At 30.3% G+C, this 15,660-nt stretch overlaps 2 protein-coding genes across 3 annotated transcripts; both read right to left on the minus strand.

Annotated features, from left to right (window-relative positions):
• Positions 1-5,593: 5,593 nt before the first annotated feature.
• LOC124823784 (leucine-rich repeat receptor-like protein kinase PXC2) lies at positions 5,594-10,085 on the minus strand. The gene is made up of 3 exons (XM_088102537.1): positions 9,417-10,085; positions 7,514-9,131; positions 5,594-7,324 (listed from the first exon to the last, which is right to left on the minus strand). Exons 2-3 carry the CDS (start codon positions 9,010-9,012, stop codon positions 5,878-5,880), a joined length of 2,946 nt encoding a protein of 981 aa, XP_087958663.1. The 5' UTR covers positions 9,013-9,131; positions 9,417-10,085; the 3' UTR covers positions 5,594-5,877.
• A 1,953-nt stretch (positions 10,086-12,038) lies between these two features.
• On the minus strand, positions 12,039-13,482 carry LOC124823881 (protein transport protein Sec61 subunit beta-like). Of its 2 annotated transcripts, none has more exons than XM_047296229.2 (2): positions 13,325-13,482; positions 12,039-12,455 (listed from the first exon to the last, which is right to left on the minus strand). In XM_047296229.2, exon 2 carries the CDS (start codon positions 12,450-12,452, stop codon positions 12,204-12,206), a length of 249 nt encoding a protein of 82 aa, XP_047152185.1. In that variant the 5' UTR covers positions 12,453-12,455; positions 13,325-13,482; the 3' UTR covers positions 12,039-12,203. The 2 variants fall into 2 exon arrangements, with proteins under 2 accessions (XP_047152185.1, XP_047152260.1); XM_047296304.2 differs by having other exon boundaries at positions 13,294-13,436.
• Between the last annotated feature and the right edge of the window lie 2,178 nt (positions 13,483-15,660).

Consider the following 15,660-nt stretch of genomic DNA (forward strand, 5'->3'; position numbering starts at 1 on the left):
ACAATATTCCAACTAATTGGGCATTTAGTAGTATTAAGTGTGTCAGATTATAATGTGACCATCTCTTTTTTTCATTGCTTAAAGTAAAACAAATACATCGAGAAATTATAATCATTTTAAATGGAGTAATTTATCTTTATTTCAACGTCAATTTTAATAATTTGATAAAAACATATAACTACACTTAACGGTTTGATTGAAAAATAGAAAATTTATCAAATTTATGGTGTCAATAATTTATATAAAAAATAAATTTTATCTAATTACGCGAAATTTTTGTTAAAATTGAATAATAATAGAAAAAAATATAATAATATATATTTCAATATATTTTGAAAAAAAAAGTAATATTTTTTCTATTTTAATTTATATAAATACGACATTAGATAGTTTTATATTGATATAAAATTTGTTGTGTATATTATTTATTTGGAAAAAAATTAATCTAATTGATATACACCACAAAACGGGTAAGCTTATATTCTAAAATATTCTTTTATAGGTTTAGATATCATGATCATAATAAAATATTTAATTTATGCCAGAAAAACTTGAACATTATTTTATTTCATTCATGAATAGTCTATCATATAATACTAATATTATATTTCTTTTCATCACAAAATAACTTAATCATTCATCAAATATTACAACATTTCATACTTATTCTATCTATAGACATTACAACTAAACAAAGACTTCCAAATGACTAAATGTATTTATTAATTCTAAGACTATGCACATGTTATACTTAGGCTTGTCTTTCAAAAATATTTATTGTTAGTCATATCTCAATCCTACATGTATAACATAGCAAATAATTTATAAGTAGTTTTTAGTCATGAAACTAAAACTACCCATTCAACTCTCTCACTAAGGATTTTTCTATGTAAGTTCAAAACTTAGTAGAGTCAAGATAGTCTAATCTAAGTCATTTCATCAATACATTTTACACATCTAGCACTACTTTGCCACCTTGAAGAATCTCAAATCCCTACTTAGAAAATCATATAATCAAGATAAATTCAAACAATCTCAACATAAATATTAGAGCCCAACGATCTTACCATATTGCTCAATATTGAGAACATTGGAGCTCACTTATAGAGCTCACTATGATATAACTTGAATTTTTTTCTACGCTATGATGCTAAATTCAAATTGTCAAATTGTTTCACTAAAAATCAATCATAGTTTAGAATTCAAATCATCTGAGTTAGACAACCTGTTTGAGTATCACAATGTACACACCATTTATTGAAGGTACTAAATTTTTTTACAATTTATCTCACTCAATGCAACTACATGTTCATAAATCCACAAATTAATATTTTATCAGACCTAACACACTCGTATATGCAATATTACTACACGATGAAATCAAATTCACAATACAATACATATTATATAAATTCTAGTTTCACTTACCTTAAAGTTAAACATCTAAAGCTCTACAATTTTCCCTTCATTGCTCATTTGTCTAGCAACTCTAACTACATAAAAACAACCTTAAATCAGTTATGTGCGACTTGCCTAGCTTACATGCTTGGACAAAACAAATCAAATTTTAGAAAAGGGGTAAAAGGAGAACTTACCTATTCCAATCAAATGGATACGTAGAGTTCTCCACTGTGAGCTCAAAGTTGGTCTTTGATTGAAAAATAGAAGAGATGAGTGTGGAAGCTTAGAGAAAAGTCCGAGAAAATTTAGAGAAAGGTTTTTAGAGTGATAAATAAGAATTTCTATCTAAACTCTTTATGGTAAAACATATTTATAGATTAACCTTTTATTACTAAAATATACATATATTTCATTTCATTAAACATTCTATAATCTTATAGTATCAATCTTCTACTTCTTCACATCCACACCTTCTAAGATTTATTTGTTACTCCATTTTCAAGTATAATATTTTTAATTTGATTTAATTAAAATTTAATTATTTCATAAATTCAAATATTTTTAATTGGATTTTTGTTAGTATTTCTTGTCTATTGAATACTAAAAAAATTCTATTTTCAATTAAGCTTTATTGTTTAGTTTTTTTATTATCGAGTGATGTATTATTATTTTTTCTATTATCTAACTTACTTATCTACATGTTAAAAAATGTGAGATTTTTTAATTAATATAAAATAAAATTATGGTTTGGATAACAAAATAGTTACAAGATAATTTTGTTATTTGACAAGTTTTGAATGAGAACAATAAAAATCATTTGTCATTGTAAGAAAATCTTTAAATAACAACCAATTTTGGAGAAAAGAATAATCGTCACTATAATAACTAATTTATATACTAATTTCTTTGATAACCAAAATCTTGTTAGTTAATATTAATGACCAATTTAGAGTCTAATTGATCACTAATTATAATTTTTTTATTTATAATAGTAACTAATTTAGAAATCAATAATTTTTAGTTTATAAATTAGTATTTAAATTAGTTACTATAGTAACCAATTATTTTTTATCTTTAAAATTAATTGTTATTTAAATATTTTTTGCGTTAAACTACTATTTTATATTAATCATATAACCTCACATTTTTTAACAAGTAGAAATAAGTAATAAAATTGACAAAAACAATCACCTTCACTTAGTTAACAAAAGAGTTATATCATATTACTAGATTAAAAAATATAAAAAAATTTAAATACTTTCAATAAATTAAAAAAATTAATATGAAGAAACTTGAAACATAATTAATCCTTTCATTTTTAAGAACAACCCAGTTATGGGTATGCATTATGCATCATAATCTTAATGAGAATATGTTAGAATAAATGTTAATGACTAAGATAGAGTGAAGAATACCATAGTGTTGTGCATTGAATTAGACAGCAATAATGAAGAGTGGAAGGTGTTTGAAGATGGTTATGATTACAAATCAACTGACCAAAATGTTGGCATTTCAAAAAGTGAGTTAGTTGGTGCTGCTTTTAAACACTTTCATGATGTCCAACACCCTCCTCTTACTTATAGGATTCTCTTTTCAAGTCTTGTTTTACCAAAATCTCTCTAATTATTCAATTTTGTTTTTTTACGGAATAATTAATAACCAATAAATACACTAATGGCTACTTTTAGATTTTTTTTACTCAAAAACATTGGATTGGAAAAAAATTAATTGGATAGTTAAATAAACGCTTTAATTACATTTTTAGAATGTTCTAAATTGAGTATGTTTTTGGTTTTTATTTTATATTTTTTTATTCTTGTAACATTCAAAATACTTGTTTTTAATGATTATAAAATGCGTAATTTTCATTTTCATTTCTTTAAATTTTCAAATGACGTTCTATGATGCTTATTTTATGATAGACTAGCATAAATTGTGCATGTGTACTCATTTTTTAATATTTGTAAATTATTTAAATTTTAAAAGTAGTAATTAAAAGGAGAAAATTAGAAAAATAAAATGTATATATATATATATATATATATATATATATATATATATATATATAACTATAGATATATAATTATAGATATAGTTATAGATAAATAAATTTTAATTATTAAAATAAAAAATATGATATAAATTTTGTTTTATCATGAGTAATTATTTAAGTATGAAAAAAATAATTACTAAAATGATAAAAAGAGTAATCATTTGAATTAAAAAAAAATAGTTACTAAAGTGATAAAACTGAAAAATAGGTTTTTATTATGAATTATTATTTAAATATAAAAAATAGTAATTAAAAGGAAAAAATTAAAAAATACACTAAAAAGATATATTCTTTTTATATATAGTTATAGATAAATAATATTTATTTTACATTATTACAAATCCTCACTTGACCTTTTAATAAAGAGATAAGCAGTTAACTAATATCATAACACTAAAAACTAAGTAACGATTATTGATTTTAAGGAAATTAAAATGAAATACCTTTTTTCAAAAATAAGAATAGAAACATTCACTCAATGTATGAAGAAATAAAAACATGTTTAAACCTTACTTTATGCTTTCTCCTAAAGTTGTATTTTTAAGTTATTTGAGTTTTAATTTTGTCAATATAGATTATAAAGTCTTTGTCACTAGAAATTTTGTTAATAGAGTATTTGTCACTTGAGATTTATTAATGACATTGATTAATAATTTATCAATAAACTAAAATTACACAATTATATCATTGGTGATTCAACAGAGACTATTGAAATTCAATGGACTGAAATATGTAGAGAAAAAAAAGTACTCTTAACATTAATTGAAAACTTAAAAAGATTTGGCATCTTAAAATCTTAAAAACGATTCTAAAATATAAATAAATTATCCACCAAATTAGTCTATTAATAAACTTGCTTAATCACTATAATTATTAATGGGGCCACTTAGAGAATTAAGTAAATTATTAGTACTAGTTTAACAATAAGGAATCAAAATTGAGTCCCATTCTAACTTTAAGTGTTAATAAAGCAAGTGAGTGCTTTTTCACTTTACCTTTTCTTTTCTTTTCTTTCTCATTCCCTCTCTTACTCTTCTGGGCAAGTTGCTTTGTCTTTGTTCCCCATTCATTTCGTTTTTCCAAAATTTCTCAAGTCTTTGTCTCATGTGGAAAGGACACTTGGAGAGGAAGAGATTAATTACCCTTTTAATATTAAGTTAAATACATAACTCAACTAGTTTTAGAGATATAAAAACAAGGATTGTTCATTATATATTATTGATCTTGTATAGTATATGTACATATATGTAAGGATTTAATCACTAATTAAGTTTAATTATTTCTTAATTATATATGTTTGGTATAAATATTTTCAGAAGAAGAAAAAAACGAACAAAATGGTTTTTCATTAATTTATGTCTAAATAATTTTACATGCTATAGTGATAGCGATGAAAAATAGTCTACAAAAATCTCATTAAAGCTAAATTAATTAAGTTATAAATAACTTAAGTAAATTAAACTCAAACTTAATTTTTTTTCTGATAAATTTAAGCTTTTAATTATACTAAATTAAATAAAGAGGAAAGTGCACATATTTTCTTAGAAGATGAACTAAATAACACCTCCTCTCGTTTTAAAATAAGAATTAATTTTTTATATTTTTAATAAATTACAATTATCTCTTTTAAATTTTTTTTAATAAAAGGGTATTCACTTCTTTTTCCTTTGTTTTAAAAATTTTATATTAACTAAAGTTTAAATAAAAAGTAAGAAAATTAAAAACGAAAGTTTTAAAATACAAAAATTAAAGAAGTTTTTATAAACAAATAAAGACTATACCTTTTTTAATAACCTCATCTAAATAGGTAAAAATGAAATGTTCTTTTCTTTAATAAACAAGTGAAATTGAGTGCTTCAGTTTTTCTTAAGGAAAATGTTTTTTTTAATAACTTTTTTTTTTACAACTCTTTAACCACTCCTTATATGATAACGTATAATGGATCTGTTTTAAATATATCGACTAATAAATTTGTGAGACATATTTTATGTTAAAAAGTTGTTAACCTGATACTTTTATTACAAACCAGTTTTGCATGCATGTTGTTTACTAGGGTGGCATTAACCAGATATTATGCGGGTTTCGTACCAACATGAAACACTGTCTCAGAAGAACATAAAGCAAACAAAAATGTCTAGAAAAAAAATGAAAAATTCATGCTTTGTAGGGAAAGAGAATTATTGAAACACTGTTGTATTAGCAGCCAAACTGGTGAAGAAAAATCCAGCAGTACAACTTGAAACGACCAAAAGTAAAAACAACAAAACTTACAACAACTGAAGCAACAAACAAAAGTTGGAAACAAATTAAGTGAATATTCTCTGCATGATTCATATTGTATAATAGCATTAAAGCAAGAAAACTGGATTGTTCTTCACCAGGTATGCAATATCTGTTATGTCTCAATCACTATAACTTAAAATTCATTGTATTTCTTCTTGTTCTTCAGAAGGGCATTGGATCAACTCCAATATGTTGATAACCTCAGCCATATCTGGTCGCTTTGAGGGAACTTGTGATGCACAAACCAACCCCAGTTTTATCACAGGAACTGCTTCTTCTGCAGCAAAATTACCCTTTAGATTTTCATCAACACATTGCTCCACTTTGCCATCATCCAATGCACTTCTCACCTTGTCACAAAGAACAACCACATCATCCTCCATGTATTCCACTGGTCTTTTTCCTGTCACCACCTCCAAAATCAAAATTCCAAAACTGTATATGTCACACTTCTCAGTTATCTTCACTGTGCGGCAAGCAAATTCAGGAGCCATGTAGCCGAGTGCACTTTGAATTTTGCTGCTCAAAACACAAGGGTCTAGCATTGGAAGTAGCCTCACCAAGCCAAAGTCTCCTATTCTTGCCTCATCAGAACAATCTATGAACACGTTTGTTGACTTTAAATTGTAATGAATCAATTCCATTTGATGCAAATAGGCCAACCCTCTTGCAATTCCAAGTATGATCTTGAACCTTTTTCTCCAAGAAAGTATATTTTTGCTGCTATCATCATCATGTAGAAGCTTCTGCAAACTCCCTCTGGCTAGGTACTCATAAATTAGGAGCTGCAAGGATGGAGTCCAATAATAACCTTCAAGTGCCACAAGATTTTGGTGCTTGATCTTCCCAAGCATTTTAACCTCCCTCTCAAAGTCTTCTTGTGACTTGGTTAAGGTGGACACTGTAAGCTTCTTGATTGCAACACAATGACCATCTCTGAGGACAGTGCAATAAACAACTCCAAATCCACCGCGACCTATTTCACTGTCTTTGTTAAGAAGATTATGAGCACCATCAGCAAATTCTGCATCACCATAAAACATCACGAGCTTGCCATGGTTTGGATCATTCCCGGGTGAACCGCTATAGTCCTCACCACCAGAGAATATAAATGGAGTAGCAGAAAGAGGCATTGAAGACCTCACATGGATATTTAGAACAGTAACAACCACCACACCAATGACAATAAAAATAGCAGCACCAATAGCAATGAGAACAGAGATACTTAGCATAATCTTATGGTGATTGTTCTGTAATGAAGAGCCAGAGTTGGAGTATGAAGAATTGGGGTTTAGGACAATAGGCTTTGGATGAACAGAAGGGCATGAGTGATTAACAACAGAACCACATAACAATGGATTACCAGAGACAGATGAAGGAGAGATGGTGTTGAAGAAGCCACCCACTGGTAGCTCACCTTGAAGGTGGTTGTGTGAAACATTAAAGGAGAAAAGGTTTGAGAGATTTGTCAGCTCCTTTGGTAAGCTTCCAGAGAGTTCATTCCATGAGAAATCTACATCCTGAAGATTGGTTAGGTTTGCTATGGCTGAAGGGATTGAGCCAATAAGCTTGTTGTGAGATAAATTCCTGTACCATTCCATTGAAATGCACAAAGGGGAAACATTAGAAAAAAATTGTAGACTCATAAACACCGTATTCACAATATTTCAATTTTCATAACTAAAATAGAACCAAGGAAAGGTTTTTAAAACAACTCAACTAAATTATATTAGAAGAATAAAGCATGAAAAATGGAAGCTATGAGAGAGTTCTTACAGAAATATTAGTTCTGAACACTTGTCAATTTGGGCTGGAATTCTCCCACGTAGGAAGTTCTTTTGTAGCCTCATTTCACTGAGTGATGTTGCTCCTTCTATTTCAGAAGGAACGCTTCCATTAAGCTTGTTGCCACTTAAGTCAAGATTGTACAAAGATTTAAGGTCTCCTATACTCACAGGAATAGAACCTGAGATATTGTTGGTGGACAAATTCAAGACTTGCAAGCTACCTAGACCTCCAATTCCAGATGGAAGTTGGCCAAAAAATGCATTTGATGACAAATCCAAAACCTGAAGGCCATGAAAAGATACAGGAATGGAAGTAAGTGAGGGATAATTTCCCTCACTGAAGCCATTCCCAGAAAGAGAGATACTTTGTAAACCCATCCGAAATATCCATGAAGGAAGATGGCCTGACAAGTGATTGTGGCTGATGTCAAGAGTCAAAAGCTTAATGCAGTTCACCATCAACTCTGGCAGGTTTCCTGTGATCTGATTCCTTGAAAGATTCAACCTACTCAGCAAGTCAAGATTTCCTATTGACTTTGGAATCCAACCAGAAAATCTGTTTGTAGAAAGATCCAATGTATCTAGACTTTTCATTTCTCCAATCCAATGTGGAATGCCACCTGTGAATGAATTGCCTTGCAAGCTGAGAAATGTGCATGAGGTGAGCTTTTGCATTGATTCAGGAAGTCTCCCAGAGAGAGAATTACTGCTGAAATCAACCAACTTCAAAAGCAAGCAGTCACCAATATGCTCAGGAATCCTACCAGTGAAGAGGTTCTTCCCCAGCCTCAATTCCCTTAAATCAATCAGATTCTGAATTCCTTCTGGAATCTCTCCCTCCAGCAAGTTGTTTGAAAGATCAATTGATTGAAGTCCCCTCAAAAACCACATTCCAGATGGAAGTTCCCCATGTATCTGATTAGAGGAAAAGTTCACAACTGCCAAAGAGTAGCAGGAGCTCAATGAATCAGGAATCTTACCTGCGAGGTTGTTGTTGGCAAATGATAGTACTCTCAGAGACCAACATTGCTGGAAAATCTCATCTGGAATTAGCCCAGAGAGGTTGTTCTCACTCAAATCAACTACTTGTAAATCACCAATGCCGAGAAGGTCAGGAGCTATGGTCCCTGTGAAATTGTTCCTCGAAAGGGACAGAATCTGAAGGAACTGCAGTCTCAAAAGTCCTCTATCAATATGACCAGAAAGTGAGAATCCATCAAGAACAAGAGAAGATACCCTATTGTTTACAGGGTCACATTTGACACCAACCCAGTTGCAGGGACTATAATCATCTTCATTCCACGTAGAGAGTTTTCCTTTTGGGTCTTCTAGACCAGCCTTGAACATAATCAACCCCAACACATCATCGTTGAAAGAAGGATTTATAGAGATCACTAGCAATGGACAATAGAAAACAAAACAAAGTGATAGGAATGGGATGAATTGCACTTGCTTCATCAGAGTAATATCTATCTTGTAGCAATGCATTCAGTGGAGCGCTTCATGAATTTTTCAGAAAGCAACTATTTCCTTACAGAAACACACAGCCATTCCATTTTGCTTACATACGGTAGATAAAGGTTGGCGGGTCCCATAAAGCATAGTGTCTAAACCAAAGGAAAACAAGTCACGCACAAGTATAAGAAAGTTTGAAATGCAAGAAAAATAATGAGAGAGAGAAGCACAAAGGTGCTAGTGTTATTATACAACTGCAACAGTGGCAGTAGAAAGGACACGAAAAAGTGGGAGGAGTAACAATCAAATCCTCGGTGGATATAAACAAAAAGAGCAGTAAAAACAAACAAAGGAATAGGCTATACTAGACATAAGACAGTAACCATGTGAGGATGAAAAAAAAAAAGAACAAAGTAAAGTAACTTCAGCAAACTCACTTTCTGCTTTTCAAACTTCAGAATTTCCAAGGAGGAATGGTGATCATTGCACTCACAGAAGAGAAGAACTTTTGAATATTTTTTATTTCAAGTGGGGTGACGCAACACAGTGTTTTCAGAAAGAAAACAAAGAATTGGTGGTTGTAGAGAAAAGTGCAGTGAAATTACACAAGCAAAGCAGAAACACGAGATCGCACCACATGCTGTGACATGGCGAAGGAAGGAAGCCTTCTTGAGAGTGTAATATCCATTTGACATGAATAAAACAGTGGTTAAAAGTTGAGGGCGTGATTGAGCCTTGTGAGCTGAAATTGGAACCAAGAAGAGTTTGTTTTATAGAAGCTGCTAAAAGAGCATGGATCGGGAACAGAGTTAAAAATAAGAAGCTGACAGAAGGCAGAGATGTTGAAAAAGAAAGTGAGTACAAAAAACCACGGTTCCAATCAAAGTGCTGTTTTTCTACAGCTTGTTGTTGTGGTTGTTCATCGTCTTCTGGTTCTGAAAAAGAGAGTAAAGTGATAAATTTAAAGAGAAAGAGTGAAAGAGAGAGTGTGACAGGAGAGAAGCTTTTTTCTATTGTGTGCTTTGGCATGGCCTATGAGGGAAGTTGCTATGGTGTGCATGGCGTGGCATTTGGCTCTGTGGGTCAAACCAGAATCATGGGTGTGAACAAGATTGTTGTGCTTTAAGACAACTTTTTCATCTGACGTGGTTCGGACGCATGATTATGATCCTTATTATTCATGGCCATGCTATTTTGCAAGTAGGAGCAAGAGAAAATCATATTGAAAAGTAGTTAATAGCATCTCCAATAGTGAACATCCTTGCAAGTTGTTAATTCTGTTTTTCTGAGTCCATCTATGTTACATCAAGTTAAAGAAGTTTAGCAACTTTTCGCTTCAATTGTTCAACTTTTTTATTTTAAATAAAACGAGTCTGCCAACACAAACCTTTAAATTATTTTTTGATGTAAAGAAAGAGTTTTTAAGAATAGTTCTTCGTCTACGTGTTATCTATCTAAGATGTGTAAAGTTATAGAACAATGCTGTTACTGGGTATGTTCACAAGAAGGAAACCAACAAACAAAAGTGGTTCAATGGGTTGGAGTCAATTCGTCATGCAGTAGCAGAAGTTGCAGATTCCATATTTTTGAAAGGAGGCAATCTGTTGAAGGTATGTAAAAAAAGTGTGCAACATGTTGAAATTGATCTCAAATTGGAATAATAGATGTTTTCTTCATCGCAGAACAAAATTCAAGTCTAGTTCATGCAAATAACAAGATCCACACATAAGTAGAAAATGTGTTGCCAATGGCAGTACCACACACTAGGATCTGGATTAAGAAATCAAAAACGAAAAACCTTTAATTGAAAAATTGGTTTTTTTTTTTTTTTTTTAACAAAAGGGATCAATTTGCTTTTGTAATTACGCAAAAGAACACTTTTTTAAAATATTACGGGATTAGGTGAAGTCGTGCAAGATGAAACGATTTTTAAAATGTGAAGTCATATCACTTATCGACTTCAATTATAGGGTATGAGTTAAATTTGTTTTATTTAAAGTCATGTATGTTAGTATGACTTTAGACTAATGAAGTCGTCATAGTTGACTCAACTTGAGTTCGAAGAATTTTTTTTTATAGCTAAAGTAGTAAGAAGTAACAACTTTAGTTCTATTTTTTTAAGTAAAACCGTCATAAAGCAGAAAAAACAAATACTCTTAACTGAAGTTGGGCTATCTATTAAAAAAAATACACATAGGACTTTGAATAGAACAAATTTGACTCATACTTGAACTGAAGTCGTTTCGGATTATTCTTGCACTACTTCACCCAATTCCGACCGTAATATTTAAAGAGCCAGCTTTCATTGTGTAATTACAAAGGAAATTGATCCTTTAGTAAAGAAACCTGAACAATGTATTCTAAGTTATGCAAATATGTTAATAAAAAAAAATTAAGCAATGTTAAGTACATCCATCAACATTTTCCAACTTGAAATTATGTCTGGAAAATCTGACTGAAATAATTGTATGGAATTTCCATGTTGATTTCATCACTCACTTCCCCAAGGACATTTGTGAACTGCAAGAGTTTACAAAATGCTTAGGATTATCAGGAATTCTGGCCTCCTCTGTTATGCGAGCACCTTTCAGATAATTCTAAAAATTAAACGTTTTAATAATTGTTTACATATATATATATATATATATATATATATATATATATATATATATATATATATATATATATATGTATATGTATACATCTAGATATATAAAAACCACTTTTCTATACGAAAACAGTTTTTTTTTTCCCTTTTTTTGTAAATTTAAACAAATATTCCAAGACACATTTGTTAATTCTCAAACAGATTGTTTCAACAAAAACACAGTTAATGTCCAAAATTCAAGTTATCCCTGACAAGCTCTAATAAGACATAGCAAGGCAAGTACACGAGTAACACCATCAGCCTCATAAATTTGAATGAGGTCTGTAAAATCTAGAAATTCTGCAATTGCTTGGATTCCTTACTAAGGGAGAATGGTTAGAAATCAATCACAGCATACTTTTTAATAATTCAGTTTTCATCTCAGTTAAGCGACTAAGGGAAACTAACGAAATGCAACAGAAAATTTCTTCTCACTACCAAAGTATTTAAACTGTTTTTACCTTTAAAAATAACGAAGGAATGTACCAAAATACAAAAGCAAGGAAAAGTTCTGAGACTGTTTCATAAGAGAGACTGTGTATTAAATATCCAAAAATCGACCTAAATCTTTTCTCTTCTAAGCCTCCCTACGCACAAAGTACAGCTTTCCCATCACATGAAGGATAGCAACAAATGCTATAAAGCCAATGCTCATTACAAGAACCACATTTGGGGAGATCTTGAGTCCAGGGGCATCATCAGTGTAAAATTGGAGCATAGTTCCAGCTGCTCCTCCAGAGGCCCCACCACCGGCTGTTCTCCTCCTCCTCATGTTTGCAGTAGCAGCTGCACTTCCTCTTGGGGGAGCTGTTCCACCTAAAGCCATTTTCTGAGACAAAAGTTCCATACATACATTAGGAATCTTGAATTAAAAACAAAATATAAAACCTAAAAAATCAACTACTACAACTAAATCTTCTCACAGCTAACTCAGCCGCCCCTCCAGAACAAATACAAACTCGAATTAGTTAGATATAAGTAAACCAAATATCAAGTAGTCACAAATCTCAAATGAATGAAAAAGCAACGTATATCTTATTCAAATTCAAGATTTGACATGTATACGTCTAAGTTTAACAACCATCTCTCCTTCCAATTCATTCATCTAAGTTTCACCAAAGTAATTCACATAGTAAAAATTTGCATCAAAGGTCAACATAGAATATTAAGATGAAACAGTAATTCTGATTGAATAACACCACCAAAATAACATCACTCAACAGTACTAACAAACATTAAAATTCCAGATCTGCAAACTCTAATCTTCTCTAGATCACAAACCTACCCAGATCCCAAAAACAAAAACGATCGAATTTCCCTGATCGACGTACCCCTCTGTTATACAATAATAGAACCTAAAACCTAGAACCTAAAAATCAATGTAGCACTCTGTTACGATAAAAGGCAAAACAAAATTGGATCTACAACATCACAGTTAACAATGATTACAACAACAGCAAACGGAATCATTCACGATACGATTACAAGAACTAAATCAACGCAATTTAACATAAGAAACAATTCAAAACGTGAAAATATATACTACATTCACATTTATATAATTTCAACGACACACAAAAGAAATCATCGAAGCAGAACAGATGGATGATACAAAAATTCAATTTCAAAACCCTAAGATTTATAGGAAAAAAATTCAGATCTATTACCGGAAATTATAATACAGGGGAATAAATGAACCTTTATATGAATTTCTGGTGAGTGATATTAGAGGGTACTGCAGATTTGAGAGAAGAATTCGCCCGCCGGAGATATAGAACTATGGTCACCAACTGGTTTCTTCTTCCACTGTTTCGCTTTATATAAATGAAGAAATTTGACTTTGCGTAGTCCACGTCAAAAAACCCAATCACGTTATGCCATGTCATCATACCTTGCTGATTATTGATTCCCTAAGAAAATTTAGTTTGGGTCATGTAAGTGAGCCCAGTAAAGTTGGAATTTCGGCCCATTAGTACTGGTAAAGTAATGTGGACTTATTGGGGCCATTACCTACTACGTTTCCATACTTTTTACTTCCACCACCACAAATTTTTTATTTCTTGATTATGTTTTGTAGAAATAAAAAATTATATTTTAGATTATAAATTAATAAAAAAATATATTCTGAATTATAAATTTTAAAATGCAAAACTTTTATTTCAGATTCTGAGATTATGTAAAGATTTATGAAGATGCAAGAAGATATGTATGGAGGTACAAAAGGAAGCAATCCTAATTGGATTATTTCAGGGGTGTTGCTCCCTCTACCATCACCCCATGCTTCCTCCACCATCTCATTCCTGTTTTACTCCTCTCTTTATTTTTTTGATTCTTATTTTACTTTTAGTAAAATTTTAGGATTAATATTTTTTAACCTCTACCCACTCCAATCCTCTATATGTATGCAACGACAACTCTTCTTCCTCTTTATCATTCGTCTCCTCATTGTTTCATTGTGCTCTTCTTCCTCTTTTTCACGTTCCACTTCTTCTTCTCATTCTTTAATTGTGATAGGACTTTCATTAGCTGGTGTGCTCAGTGAGAGATTACAAGTGATAGTGGAAGCAATTGATCAGCCGTGCCAAGATCGGTGTGTGGTGGTGGTGCTTGAAGGATTCGTCGTGAAGGTGTGTAATAAACCCTAAAAAAATAATCATACAATCTTTAAACGGATATGAGCATCCCTCACCGGATGTCAACATCCGTTTAAGGGAAAACGCATGTCGATATCCATTTTGCCTTAAACGGATGTTGACATCCGTTGACGGATGCTCACATCCGTTTAAAGTTACATGTTTATTTTCCAGTTTATTTTTATTAGTTTATTTTTTTATATTAATTTTGGAGATATGTTAATAATGTAATTTATGTTTTGATGTATTTTTTTTAATATATTTTTGATGTATTTTAATAATGTATTTTTGAAGATCTTTATTGTTATTAGTTTATATTTATATTTTTTTTATTTTGCAGTTATATATAATTAGTTTTTTGTTTTAATGTTTTTGTATAATATATATTTTTTATATATGGTTTTTGTATTCTTTAACAATTTTATAATTATATAAAAAATTATTTATTAGTTTAATTATATGAAATCTATAATTTTATTATATTAATATTTTTGTAATTAAAACAATAGGATGTGGTAGAGTTTGGGGGTGAGAATTTGAAAAAAGAGAGGAGGAGAGTTGGGAGGTGGGGCTGAGTGAAAAGTAAAAATGAGTAGAAACATAGTGTATTAGTGTTTAAGTTTAAAGTAAATAATTTTTTTTGCAGAAGATTGGGGAGATGGAGGGAGAAGTGGTGGTGGTGGAGGGAGCAACACCCTTATTTCAATCTTAAAGACTTATCTAACTTCAACTTTTGAAAATTTTTGAAACACACAATTTGATGTTGATATCTAGAGTACAACGTATACTCCAGAATTTTAAAAAGTATTTTTATTTTACTTTATATTAAAATAATATTTCAAACATTTTATTCTCTTCTTTAACATTTTCTTACAATCATTTTTTGAAAGAAACAAAAAAACATAAAATAAAAAAAATGGACCAAAATTTAACTTCAATTATCTAGGAACCAAGAAATAATAGTGTTAATTACAGACAAATTACATTTTGATCCCTTTATACATAACAGTCAATCCTTCTAGATAAAGAAACAAAATATGTTAACTAAGATTATGAATATACTTTATCTGGAAATTAGGAAGACAATGTTATCGTAAAAAAAAATTATTTAAATAATTTATTAAGAGTTAAACAGTTTAGAATATAAAAGTGATATCTTAGTGTAGAAATGGTCTTTAACATCACCCATATAACGTCCGGACTATCAAAAATTTAACTTAAAAAATGACTGGTGATATTTTTATAAATAAAACGTCATTATAAAAACCGGTTCCCCTAGGATCAGACGTCAAATCTTTCTTTAGACATTGAACCCTCCATATCAGACGTTAAAAAGGTCTGAAAATATCTAATTATAACCATCAATATTAATTTTTTCTATGACATAAACGTCGGTCCAGA

Source organism: Vigna umbellata, chromosome 11, assembly GCF_029865625.1.
Source record: "Vigna umbellata cultivar VRB3 chromosome 11, Vumbellata_1.0, whole genome shotgun sequence".
NCBI lineage: Eukaryota > Viridiplantae > Streptophyta > Magnoliopsida > Fabales > Fabaceae > Vigna > Vigna umbellata.